The sequence below is a fragment of the Salmo salar genome, chromosome ssa09, assembly GCF_905237065.1.
Source record: "Salmo salar chromosome ssa09, Ssal_v3.1, whole genome shotgun sequence".
In the NCBI taxonomy this organism is placed as follows: Eukaryota; Metazoa; Chordata; class Actinopteri; order Salmoniformes; family Salmonidae; genus Salmo; species Salmo salar.
This window is the reverse complement of record NC_059450.1, coordinates 124,749,477-124,763,698: the sequence shown is the minus strand read 5'-3', so window position 1 is coordinate 124,763,698 and position 14,222 is coordinate 124,749,477. Positions and strand designations below refer to the sequence as shown.

The window sequence follows — 14,222 nt, the reverse complement described above, 5'->3', positions numbered from 1 at the left end:
CTGGGCTGTGCAGAGTACTGATGGCTGCCGTGCGTAGAGCAGGCGCAGGGAAGCCTGGACCCAGGAGACGCACTGGTGGCCAGATGTATTGTGCCGGCGCACTTCTCCCAGGCTGGATGCCCACTCTAGCACGGCACTTACGGGGGGCTGGTATCGCTCGCACCGGACTTTGCGTGCGCATGGGCGAGATCGTGCGCCCTTCCGCATGAACCGGCGCTCTTCTCCCCGCCAAACGCTCCCCATAATAAGCATGGGGAGTTGGCTCAGGTCTATTGCCTGACCTAGCCACACTCCCCGTGTGCCCCCCCCCAAAAAAAAAAATTGGGGGCTGCCTCTCGCACTTGCCAATCGGCGCGTATAATGCCTCGTAACAGCGCCGCTCCGCCTTGGCTGCCTCCAGCTCCTCCTTAGGGCGTCGGTACTCCCCAGCCTGATGCCATGGTCCTGCCCCGTCCAAAATTTCCTCCCATGTCCACGACTCCAGATACTTCTGCTGCTCCTTTCTCCACTGCTTGGTCCATTGTTGGTGGTTAGTTCTGTAACGTTTGTCGTATTGAGTGGACCAAAACGCAGCGGGAATGTGTATACTCATCTTCTTTATTAGAAGGAAAAAACACAAACAAAATACTTATACAAAATAAACGACGAAGACAGTCCGGTAAGACTAAACGCTATACACGGAACAGGAAACAACTACCCACCAACACAGTGACAAAAACCCCTACATATATATATGACCTCCAATTAGAAGCAACGAAGAACAGCTGCTTCTAATTGAAGGCCAAACCAAAAACCCTGAACATAGTGTGGCAAACCTCTTCAAAGCTAGGAGCGTTTGTCACAAATTAAGTGGGAAACTGTCACCAAAGTCTGCCCAGAATTAAAGTTATTTCGAACATGACAGTACCTGTGTGTTTGTTTCTCTGTCCTGGTCCACCCAGGCCACAGGTAAGATCAAGGATAGCAGGGTTCGGCACACAAATCTGGTTCTCGGTAGGTCCAGGTCTAAACGCCAACAGGTAAGTCCAAAACAGTCCAGCTCGTACACGGTAAATCCAGCCAATGTAGATTGTCTCTTTCTCTATGGTTCATAGATCCTTCCCGCCCTCTCTCTCTCTTCCTGGTTTTTCTTGACCCTTTATCTGTTGGTCGGCTCCACCTTCTGAGGGTTCCCCTTGCTTCTGGGAATAGTAGTTTTGGCAGTCGGCCATTTTGTGATCTGTAGTTCTGATCGGGGTGGCCATTTTAGTGATCGGGCAGAGCCCGTTTATTAGTTCTGCCCTCACATATCTGCCATTTATCACTCGACCCCCTTCTTTGCCACAATAGAAATAGACTAAATAGACGCAGACATAGAAATATACTAACATAGAACATTGCCCAAAAAACCCCGACACACACTAAACAAACACCCCCTGCCACGCCCTGACCAAACTACAATAACAAACAACCCCTTTTACTGGTCAGGACGTGACACTTCCATTTGCGAATAATCGCACCAACTGTTGTCACCTTCTCACCCAGCTGCTTGGCGATAGTCTTGTAGCCCATTCCAGCCTTGTGTAGGTCTACAATCTTGTCCCTGACATCCTTGGAGAGCTCTTTGGTCTTGGCCATGGTGGAGAGTTTGGAATCTGATTGATTGATTGCTTCTGTGGACAGGTGTCTTTTATACAGGTAACAAGCTGAGATTAGGAGCACTCCCTTTAAGAGTGTGCTCCTAATCTCAGCTCGTTACCTGTATAAAAGACACCTGGGAGCCAGAGATCTTTTTGATTGAGAGGGGGTCAAATACTTATTTCCCTCATTAAAATGCAAATCAATTTATAACATTTTTGACATGCGTTTTTCTGGATTTTTTTGTTGTTATTCTGTCTCTCACTGTTCAAATAAACCTACCATTAAAATGATTGACTGATCATTTCTTTGTCAGTGGGCAAACGTACAAAATCAGCAGGGGATCAAATACTTTTTTCCCTCACTGTACCTAACCAATCTGAGCCACTATCAGTTACTGACTGAAGGTGACTGTGAGAGAGCTCAAGACAAAGGTGAACAAAATGTCACCGGTATGATTAATGAAATGAAATGAGAACTGAAATTAAATGTAATGAGAACCTGAGTAGTTTTAAAATGCATGCTTAAAAATTATCTTTAGCCTCTACTTCACTATTCCTGCTCAAGCTCAAACCAGACTTTCCAGAACACTGCACTTTGTTCTGCCACCATCATTCACCTTTTGTGTACAGGTAATAAGCATAGCACAGCAATACTTTTAAACCAAATTAAAATACAATATCTGTCACACCCTGATCTGTTTCACCTGTATTTGTGCTTGTCTCCACCCCCCTCCAGGTGTCGCCCATCTTCCCCATTATCCCTAGTGTATTTGTACCTGTGTTCTCTGTTTGTCTGTTGCCAGTTCATTTTGTTCGTCAAGCCTACCAGCGTTTTCCCCTTGCTCCTGTCTGTTTCTAGCTCCTGTTTTCTATTTTTCAGTTTTGACCATTCTGCCTGCCCTGTCCCTGAGCCTGCCTGCCGTTGTGTACCTTGTCACATCACACTGGATTATTGACCTCTGCTTGCCCTTGACCTGTCGTTTTTCCTGCCCCCTGTTGTAGCAATACACTTTTGTTACTTCGACACTGTCTGCATCTGAGTCTTCCCTAAAACGTGATAATATCCTAAAGTGATGCTTTTGGCCCAGCGAACAATTTAAAAAAAATCTAATTTTACCATCCATGTCAGGGTAAAATATGTTATGGATTGATATTCAGGCTCAATGTCAATATGATTCAAAGTATTTGTGTAAGTAATGTATAAGCATTTGTATTAATTAAACACAGAGATGATTTCTTCTTCTGAATGTCATACAGACTTACAAAAGATGAAGTTCTTAGTTCCAGCTTGTGATTGAACCACATTTGACAATGCAGCACATTGCATGACATTGTGCTGCATGATAAGATGACAGGATGACACTCCCTCTTTCTACCAAGCTTCCTCAGGGATGATTGACTTTCAAGAAGGTTTCATCAAATTAAAGGCCATATCTTTACAAATTTTCCTCTGATATAATTTTTCTGGATTATTCTATACAAATAGATTTTTGTAAAGGATGATTTTGACTAAATATACATACACAAAGTAAAGGCAAGCAATTGTTTCATTGTTTATTATAGTATAGGATTTAATCACTACAATGACATCTTACACACAAGTAATGTGGGAGGGAGGGCGTATTAAAGGTTTCAAAAGTGTCCCTGCATTGGCAGGAACCTGTAGTGTTGCTTCCCGTATTGCCAATCCGTGTAAAAAGTTAATGTAAGCAGGATTTGTAGGGAGCTGGTGATGAAACTATGCTGTAACTGTTACCAATGTGCCATACTTGCGAAGTGCAAGCCCCCCTTTGAAAGCAGTTCTCTCTATGATGTAGGGTCAGATCTCTCAAAGCTTCTTGTACAGTAGTTGCAGAAAGGGCAATGCTTTTGCAGCAGAAAATATGATTTTATTATTTTCCATAAATGAAATGTACATAGAAAATGAATAAAATATAGCATAAAATGATATAGGTATGGCATACGAGATGATATGTGACTACTGAACGCATATCATATGCATACAAATGCCTGTTATAATATAAACCTTCTCCGTGACCTTTTCAAACAGAAAAAAGGGGGAAAAACATGAAAAAAATTGCACATTGTCCACATCCACACACACAAACATCTGTTGGGTGTTTCATGTTTCATTTTTCCATTATTCCAAATCTTAAAGAACTTCTCAAAAAGCAACAGTACTCTCCCATATGATTATAATAGTTACATTTCAATTTACTAGTGCTGGTCTCCTGGAGAGAAGTTAAACAATAACAAATGGACTACAATAGCAAGTGGACTACATTCCTTAACAATGCTATTGATAACACCAGATGGCGTTTCTGCTGCTATCAAATGGTTAATGCTGTGAGAAATTGAAACAGTGAAGAAAGCAAACAAAAAAACACAAAAACGTGTGTCCTGTATCCTTATATTATCACCAGTTTTCGGCATTATTTTGGGAATGGAATAGAGTCGAATTTTAATATATTACAATAGAATATAGGTTGCAGGTTAGGTTACACACGTCGAGAAAGAATAGACGTAGAAAGGGTCAGACGACTGCAGGAAGTTTTCATGAACTTCATGACACAAATATTACAAATGCAAAGAATTAAGAGGTTGTATGCACAAAAGCTGCAACGAGTGCAATAACAAGAACATTGTAAGCACAGAGGTAAGGGGATTTTTTTAAACCCTTGGCAACAGACATGCCAAAAAACATGTTTTCAAAGGGGGGCAGTGTTCCCTATTACTATAGCAACAGGAAGACATGGCTGCTTCAATCAGCTTTTGGTTTCTCAGTGAGGAAAATGCATAGCAACTCCAGACAAAGAGTGGTGTAACTGTTGTACTAATGAGAGATAAATTCAAGTGTAAGCTGCTTTGACCTCCTGTGTGTCCTTTTGTCCTTCTAACCATATAGCCCTTTGGAATTATTATTATACTTTTATTAATATTCTATAAACAAAATATGTTAATAAGACATTTTTTATAGAAGTTTGAATATTTTAATCGAGATGAAATTGATGGCTGGTAGTCGACTAAGTTTATCTCTGGTTGAATAAACTAAAGTGCATTACATTTATAATAGAATTTGCTCATTCGTAAAGTTATAGGTTGCAACCTTCTTATTATAATTATTAAAGAGGTAATGTCTTATGGAGGAAATAATAAATACTGAAAGTAGCAGGTGGCCTCTGTCTCCTTACTACGTGTACACACATATACAAAGTAACATTGGATCTATGACAATTAAAAATCATTGGACAATTCCTAATCGACCAATAAGAGGGTTAGTCTAGATGAACCAATAGTGTGACCACAATCCTACAACATTCGGCGAATCCGCTGCGTAACTGATGCAACAGGGCTGCAACAAAAGTTACACCTTCCAACTGCAAGACTGTATCCTTCCTCCCGTGTGCGTGACTAAATAGTCCGTTATAAACCGTGGCGGTTATTACAGAAGTCTTTATGTAAGACATTCTCTGTGGGTGACAATTTATTTACTAACAAGATATTAGCTCGGAAATATGATCCTTAAAAAATCCATGATTCCTGAGGTGAATTGCGTTTTTGCAACCCAAGTGTGGTTGTAGAAATGTAAATATATATTATTATTTAAATGTAAATAATGTAAAGTTACATCGTTTTATTTCCATTTTATTACAATATGTCTTTTGGAAATTAAACGGTGGAAAGTCCCTTGGATATGACGCGATAAACGGGGTTAAATGTAAACTGCGGATTGATTTGTAACAGTGTGATACGGTCCGGATTTAGTAGTTGCAGAAGAAGTAGCGGATTCCTAAACTTTCTGTTTGCAACTCATCGTCTTCATAACACACCATATGAGGTCATTGTGTTCTAAGTAAGATATGGCTTATTAAATTGACCTCCCTGTCACTAGTTGTTGTGCTTTGCATTTGCAACGCACTTCCAAACAACTATACTATTGAGAAATAATGGGGTAAGTGAAATTATTTGTTCTCTTTATTCTACAGTTGTTGTGAAGTATAATGTGTTCGATATGTTAGCTTTGACATTGTAATTGTTTTATTAACCATTTCTGAAATGATGTTGGGGTTATTGTAATGACCTTTTAGTCTAATATAGATATTTTGAATCTACAGTTTTACAGTAGCCTACTGAGCTCAGAGGTGAGAACTGCCACTGGAAAATATTTTATCAGTGGGCTACTAGTAAAATCTATATTTTTCAATTGTAGAAATGTGCTATATATTTAAAACATAAACATATAACAATAGTTGGAACGAGAGGAAAAAATATATACTTTTTAGTATTTGATATAGAATACACATAGGCTAACTAACATGAACATTGTTTACTATACTGTAGTGTAGACACTGCTTTCCTGGACTGTGAAATGGATTATAACAAATACAATTTGATATGTTGTTGAGATATTATAGTTGCATTTTATGAGGGGAGTGAGTTTTCAAAGAGACAGTGTTATATAGCCCTGAAACAGATTTCCAAACCTAACTTATTTTCCTAAAGTTCAGTAGTTTCGTAATGTGAAAACTAAGATGTTGGTTTATGCATGTAAAATGAAATTATCAGGAATCTTCAACCATTTTTGGTCTGTGAAGAACCTCTGATAATTGTACAATTTGAACAGTTGTTTTTAGTGTGTGGTGGTTTTGGGGGTGTGGCAGTGGGGTGAAATGGGGTGTTTGGGTGTGGAAATTCAGTAGAGTTGTTGATTGTTTTAATTTGAATTTTTTTGTCATTCACAGGTCTTCAAGTGTTCCCACCACTCTGTCCATAGTGACGCTTCTCTGGAACCCTCGCACACTTAGTGCATTTCACAATTTTGACCGAAATAAAAGACACGATGGCGGTATCGATCCTTCGCAGGAAAATTCCTCTTGTTTGCACGGTCGACCTCATCATTCCCTCTTCCCAACAAGCTAACGACAGCCAATCCTGGGGAAGGAAGGGGGTGGAGTTATCGGAGAGACAGCACATAATTGGTGAGTTACGGCAAGACGCTTTTTTATTTTTCCACATTCCAGGTGGAACCGCACTGCAGTACGAGCTAATGTCGTACAGTGACTGAAGCTAAGTGGATATTCTCCCAATGAAGACGATGGCGTTCAATCATTTTCAAATGATCGGTTAGTTTCGCAAGGATATTTTTTGTTCTTTTTTTTTCTACATTTATTGTTTCCAGATTTTTCTACATTTATCATCATTTATCATCTGAAATTAAAGGACCGTTTGAAAAAAATCCTAATTTAATTTTATGCCTGCGATATGGACATTTGAATTCAATATTTTAACAAAATCCTTTTTTTTCATAGGTGATGGTCAGACGGACTGGATGACGGAAAAAGTTGATTTGTCTTCGTTCCAGTCGACTACTGAATCCTCTTCTAGCTCATCTTCTCCGCCCTCACCGTTGGAACATGATGTCAAGGTGCCCTCTGACTTGGAGGTCATGACCTCTCTTTTGCAAGAGGAGCTTGCTCAGCTTGAGGATTACTTCCGGTCTGAATCGACTTCAACCAAATTGGACAAATCACCAAAATGTGACAAAGGCGCCCAAGCAATGGGGGCCCATTCTTACTACCAGTTGCCCTATGCTTCGTACAGTGGCAACCAATCAGAAACCAGCCCTCTGGTTGTTACCCTGGCAACAGGGGAACTCGACCGGGTGAGCTTCTGTGGTGGTCCCATTGGAAGACCCAAAATGGCGAGACAAGCCCCATACAACTGTCATCATCGTTCATACAATACTTGCCGAAGAATAGTTTCAGATGGTGTCAACAAAGTTGGAGAGGAACTTGAGCATGACACCTGGAGTGACAAAGGAAGTTCCTCAGGAAGCACAGAGGTTGCTGTTAACCACTGTTCTACATTGAAGAGAGTTGGGAAGAACATTGGCAGTGTAAAGAAAGTCAGAGAATGTGGTGTATTGCTGAAGGAAGAGGAAAGTTATTGTTTTACAGAGGACGTTTTTTGCAGTGAAGAGATGACCAGAGGTTTTTGTATGGGTGGGTCCTTCGATACCCACCCCAAGAGAGAAGGACAATTGATGCATGGAATGAAGGTTAGTGGCAGTGATTATGATGGTATGGGGCTGGAGGTCTTGCATTGCAACAAAGATGGTGGACTCCCTGGAGGTATTCCTCAAGAGCCAGAGGCAAACGGTGGCTATTACCACCACCACCCGAACGTTGCTCATACAGAGCCTTATCATAGCTTTATAGGTGAAATCGAAGAGCCTACACAAGTACATGGTATAGAGCCCCAGCATGGCCACTACCTCTTCCCAGAATGTCTTGGAGACCAAAGCTACGAATGTCTGTCAAGAGGAGAGAGCGAGGGGCCAATGGTGGGCTCGCCCATTCACAGGCAAACAGCACAGAGGCTAAAGGAAGATCCATGCTCCCTGAGCTGCCTCAAATCAGGCCTTGTCGCTGTCCCTCTGGAAGTACATACCGGAGAACGGAAGCAGAAGAAGAGAGACCAGAACAAAACAGCTGCTCACAGGTATGTTGTAAAAAATGTACAGATTTATTCTGTGTTATAAAGTTTAAATAAAACTGTGATGATAGAATGTTTGGTCATTTCTTTGAGTCTGACCAAAAAAATGTCTGTGCACATTTTAAGTAGACCTTCATCTCTGGTTTGAATGGGATCACTGTGTCTTTTCACTGGTGTGATAGTGCTACCAGAATTGCTCAGATATAAATGTGTTTATAAAATGTGAAATCTGAACTCTTCTAATAGGTCCAGCTATCTTGGATGTTCATAGATGCATATCCGGAAATCTAGCACTTGAGGGATGAGGTTGGGAAAACATTTCCATGTTAAATTCATGACAATAGCTATCTCTATCTCTTAGAGAGAACTGATATTGAACTGCCAACCTACTGTAGCTCAGTGACCCAGACAAGTCATGGTAGCTTCTACAAAGATAGATGGGATGTTGTGGGTGTAGGATAGGGTTGGCAACTGCCACTTGTGGTGGGGAGGGACACTGAGAGAGGGACATAATAAGGGAAAGGGGGGGGGGGCTCCAACGCTACAGTAGGTGCAAGCTGACCCTTGTATTTTGTAAACTGCAGGTATCGACTGCGTAAGAGGGCAGAGCTGGACATACTGGAGGATGAGCTTCATGGGCTGGAGGAACACAACCGGGAGCTCCGCGACAAGGCGGAGTCAGTGGAACGAGAGATTCAATATGTCAAAGATTTACTCATCGAGGTCTACAAGGCACGTAGTCAACGCCTAAAGCAAGATGCCAGTGCCTAATCTCCTAACCACAACACCAGCACTCACATCAAAAGCACTTGTTTGTTCAAAATTATAGTTGCATGATTTTGGTAGTTTTTCTAAAAAATAAATAATATAATGACTTTATTATTGTTACAGACAATAAACAACACAATGTACTTTTCCAAATGTTTCCCTGAATGACTTCAGGCCTTAGTTTAATTTAGGAGGGAACTAAACTAAACTGTCCGTGACCACTGTGACACTGACATGCCTTGTAATGTTTGAGCTTGCAATGATTGACTGTTTAACTGTCATTTTTTAACAGTAATAGAAGCGATTGAATTATGTCTGTGTTATTGACACTCAATGGCAGCATAAAGGAAGGAAGCTTTATTCTGTGATATTGTACGTTTTGTTTTATTTATTCATTTAAGTACCCTTTTGCTTCTTCCACTCATTTGGTATAAGGGATTGAAGAAGGAATGTTTAAAATGCTGTGTAAAAGTTCATTAATAAATACTGCAAACTACTAGAACATTTGATTGCTAAAATGCTCATGTTGAACATGTAGGAAACCACCTAGACCTTGCTAAAATACCCAATGCATGTTTGATTGTTAAAAATGCATGATTGATTGTTATTTGAAAATGACAACATTCTCTTAACTGCATGGCTTCCTGATTTAATGATTTCCATAGAGCATTTTCTCAAGTCATGCTTTAACTCTTTTCGTTTCATTAGCTGACTATTTCTACAGAGCTTTACTCTCAAATATTGAATCATACTCAGGATGTTTGTCCACTTTTACATAATGGGGAAAATATACATGGCATTCACTGGTTTATCATCTTACTTTTTTCTTGGCTGTATTTTGCGAAAAAACAATCACCTGATGACACAACAAATTGTTGTTGGGCATAATGTCTTCATGAGAATCTTATTTGATGAATATGTGTTCAATTCAGGTCTGCTTGTTTGATAGATGATGATGTCTGGTAACTATCAGGTAAATTGCAGCCAAATAAACTAGTTATGTTTTTATCATGTATTCTTTGTGGACTGTTATTACAATACATTGTTATTACACTGTTATAGAAGTCAGACACAGTTTACATCAGTGTTGCTCAATCCATTTCTGTGGGACCCACAGAGGGAGTGCACTTTTCTTTTATAGCCCAGCTAACACAAGTGATTTTAAGCCTTGGTCATGTTGCTTAATAATGTCTCTTCTGGAAGACTTGTTTACGGTGGACTAGGTGTCTGTCAAAGTCCCGCGAATAAACAACAACGTCAAGGTTGGTCAATAGGGAGTCTCACCATCAGCCCGGACATCGCTGTGTCAGGGGCATTACACAGGCCGAAAAGTATCCGCTCAAACACGTACAAACCCAATGGGGTGGTAAGGGCCATTGCAGGGGCATTATACAGACTGAAAGGTACTCTCTCAAACTCGTACAGACCTGACGTGGTAAAAGCTGTCTTCTCATAATCTGTGGCTCTAGTCTGGTAGAACCAACTTGATTGCTGCATTCACCATCCTATTTCACTCCACATATTACAGAATGGTGAACGCAGCGATCAGTCTGGTTTCACCAGGCTATTGAGGATCCATCTCGACCTGCCAATATGTCGGTGTGTAGTTCTGAAGGAATCAGATTGTTGTAGCAATATGGCCGAAACCCTGACCCCGATAGAAAGTTTAGGAGTAGTGCTGTATCACCATTTTGTATACACCTATTCAATTCCTTCATATCCCAATAGGCTATGCATTTTATTTAGGCTGTAGTTTCAAAGTGATAGACAAGAGTAGGAAGGCGAGATGCCCATCCCTTCTGTGTCTGTTTTGAACCAAGATTTCACTCCCTCTGGTCTGGTTGGCTGCATTGCAGGGAGAGTAAGTACATCTATTTTTCACCACTAGAGGAATGTACAGTAATGAATGATTACGCATATAATGATGAAAATGAGGAAAGGTTCTGAACACCATAAAGTCTTGTGTTTTCAGGGAAATATGGGATATTTTACAGGGAACTTACAGGGAAATAGTTCTTAACACAAACACAATTTCTGTAATGCTTGCAAACAGTCACTACAGCATTAGGAGATCACACTCTAGTGTAAAGTTAGGGAGGAAAACATAGAAAGGGTCAGTTATACATACATACTGAACGTACGTACGTACATACATACGTACATAGATACATACATACAAACATACATCAACAATCTGTTAGTCTCATAGTTCTACATAACGGTCAATACAACAATTATGACTGGAATGAAGCTAAAGTACTAATCTACTGCATACCCAGAGGCCAAAGGTACACTGAGGAAGACCGGTATCTGTCTCTTGGAGTGACAACAGAAATTCCCAATCTCATCAACCACCACTAGGAGGGTGTGCGAAACCTCTCCATATCCATACTACATGGGCCTCTGAAAGTATGAGGCAATCTTACACAATTCTTGCAGATCAGAGAGAGAAGAGGGAGTCGCTGGAATGAATAAAAATGTATATCTTGCTCTAGTGCCTCAGTCTTCTCACAGGGTGGTTGAGTGATATCCTCTTCTAATGTTCTGTGATTCAATTTGTATTGATAGTATAGCACATTTGGAGGTTCATTCAGTTACACTTGCAGTTAGATCAGTAAAGATTATACATTTTATCGATGTGAAAAATAATACATTGTTCACAAGATCAGACGGACAGAAACTTGAACAGAATTAAAAAAAATTCAGGGCAGTAAATAATGTCTTCACGACAGGATGTCCAGCTCAGCGTTGAAGACTCTCAGAAGTGTGACTATAGATGTGAATTGCAGCCATAACACAATGTATCCCACTGCTGGCATTCCCCTGAAACACGGTTTGGCCTGCTTGATCCTTGGATGGGAGACCAGATGCTGCTGAAGGTGATGCTGGAGGAACAGTAGGGGGCACTCTTCCTTCTGGTTCTCATTGTCCCAGGGCAGTGAGGGTCAAGGGCACTGCTCTGTACAAGCTATCATTCATCAGATAAGATATTAAGATAAAATCCTGATTCTCTGTGGTCTCTATAGTCACCCTGGTGGGTGCAACACATTGGTAATGGAAGGGATGAGTTAAGCCCCATACAATATAAAGTGCTTTGAACATCTGGAAAAGTGTTATATAACTTAAATAATGCCTTATCAAAGCCTCCTATGTCTTCTCTGTAATGTTTCTGCGGGTGTCAGTCACTGTTTCGGTGAGCCACATGGGTTTAGAAACGTCAAACAAACATCAAACTTTCTCAGACCACAAATCACTGAAAAAAAATGCAAACACAACATGCTACAATTTCAAATATTTTACTGAGTTACAGCTCATATAAGGAAATCAGTCAATTGAAATAAATTCATCTGGCCCAAATCTATGGATTTGACATGATTGGGCAGGGGCGCAGCCATAGGCCCACCCACTTGGGAGCCAGGCCCACCCACTGAAACATTGGACAATGAAACAAGGGACCAACACTTTACAAGTTGCGTTTATATTTTTGTTCAGTATATGCTTTGCATAGAAAGTATTCAAGAGGCCTTGAACATATAGTGTATGTGTTTTTAGAGTTTTGTATTGTCTTTTATGTCTACCTACACTGTACAAAAATATAAACGCAACATGTAAAGTGTTGGTCCCATGTTTCATGAGCTGAAATATAAGATACAAGAAATGTTCCTAAAAAATGTGTATTTCTCAAATTTTGCGCACATTTTTTCACAGCCCTGTTAGTGAGCATTTATCCTTTGCCAAGATAATCCATCCACCTGACAGGTGTGGCATATCAATAAGCTGATTAAACAGCATGATCATTGCACAGGCCACTCAAAAATGTGCAGATTTGTCACACAACACAATGCCACAGATGTCTCAAGTTTTGAGGGAGTGTGCAATTGGCATGCTGACTGCAGGAAGGTCCACCAGAGCTGTTGCCAGATAATTTAATTAAAATTTTCATAAGCCGGCTCCAATGTTGTTTTAGAGAATTTGGCAGTATGTCCAACCGGCCTCACAACCGCAGACTATGTGTAACCACGCCAACCCAGGACCTCCACATCCGCTTCTTCACCTGCGGGATCATCTGACACCAGCCACCGGACAGCTGATGAAATTGTGGGTTTGCATAACTGAAGAATTTCTGCACAACTGTCCAAAACCATCTCAGGGAAGCTCATCTGTGTGCTTGTCATCCTCACCAGGGTCTTGACCTGACTGCAGTCGGGCGTACTAAACGACTTCAGTGGGAAAATGCTCACCTTTGATGGCCTCTGGCACGCCGGAGAAGTGTGCTCTTCAAGGATGAATCCTGGTTTCAACTGTACTGGTCAGATGTCAGACAGCTTGTATGGCGTTGTGTGGACAAGCGGTTTGCTAATGTCAACGTTGTGAACAGAGTGCTCTTTGGTGGCGGTGGGGTTATGGTATGGGCAGGCATAAACTACGGACAACGAACACAATTGCATTTTATCGATGGCAATTTGAATGCACAGAGATACCGTGACGAGATGATGAGGCCCATTGTCGGGGCATTCATCTGCCACCATCACCTCATGTTTCAGCATGATAATGCATGGCCCCATGGTTCAAGGATCTGTACACAAATCTGTACTCAATTCCTGGAAGCTGAAAATGTTTCAGTTCCACCATGGTCTGCATACTCACCAGACATGTCACCCATTAAGCATGCTTGAGATGCTCTGGATCGACGTGTACAACAGCTTGTTCCATTTCCCGCCAATATCCAGAAACTTCACACAGCCATTGAAGGGGAGTGGGACTACATTCCACAGGCCAAAATCAACAGCCTGATCAACTCTATGTGAAGGAGATGTGTTGCGCTGCATGAGGCAAATGGTGGTCACACCTGATACTGACTGGTTTTCTGATCCACGCCCCTACCATGTTTTTAAGGTATCTGTGACCAACAGATGCATATCTGTATTCCCAGTTATGTGAAATCCATAGATTAGGGCCTAATGAATTTATTTCAATTGACTGATTTCCTTATATGAACTGTAACTCAGTAAAATCTTTGAAATTGTTGCATATTGCGTTTATATTTTTGTTCCGTTTCATAGCTGTAGTTAACCAAACCAGTACAGTACTGTAGACACGGACACGTTGTACAGTTTGAACACTGATGGTAGACAGTGGTAGACACGAGGGTAGAAACAGCATAGATCAACTCTCTGACAGCTGTTCATGTGCTTGTTGGCTGGCCTTGCCTTTATTACTCATCTGATAGATCATTTATTTTAGAATGTTGGATCACAGTGGTAGACATAAAAGGTCTATCATATCTTTAGAAAAGCAGTGACTAACATTGGCCAAATTCTCTTTTTGAAGAGGGGATTT

At 40.9% G+C, this 14,222-nt stretch overlaps 1 protein-coding gene across 3 annotated transcripts; it reads left to right on the top strand.

The window, feature by feature from the left end:
- The first annotated feature begins 5,118 nt into the window (after window positions 1-5,118).
- On the top strand, window positions 5,119-9,890 carry atf5b (activating transcription factor 5b). Of its 3 annotated transcripts, XM_045723309.1 has the most exons (5): window positions 5,119-5,571; window positions 6,362-6,598; window positions 6,929-8,120; window positions 8,361-8,420; window positions 8,699-9,890. In XM_045723309.1, exons 2-4 carry the CDS (start codon window positions 6,460-6,462, stop codon window positions 8,383-8,385), a joined length of 1,356 nt encoding a protein of 451 aa, XP_045579265.1. In that variant the 5' UTR covers window positions 5,119-5,571; window positions 6,362-6,459; the 3' UTR covers window positions 8,386-8,420; window positions 8,699-9,890.
- The last annotated feature ends 4,332 nt before the right edge of the window (window positions 9,891-14,222 follow it).

Bases quoted from the DNA above. Each gene is read 5' to 3' on its own strand.
- atf5b (XM_014213714.2), top strand. From the start codon at position 6,706: ATGAAGACGATGGCGTTCAATCATTTTCAAATGATCG. The intron at 6,743-6,928 runs GTTAGTTTCGCA...TTTTTTTCATAG, and splicing joins CAATCATTTTCAAATGATCG to GTGATGGTCAGACGGACTGG. The intron at 8,121-8,698 runs GTATGTTGTAAA...TGTAAACTGCAG, and splicing joins AACAAAACAGCTGCTCACAG to GTATCGACTGCGTAAGAGGG.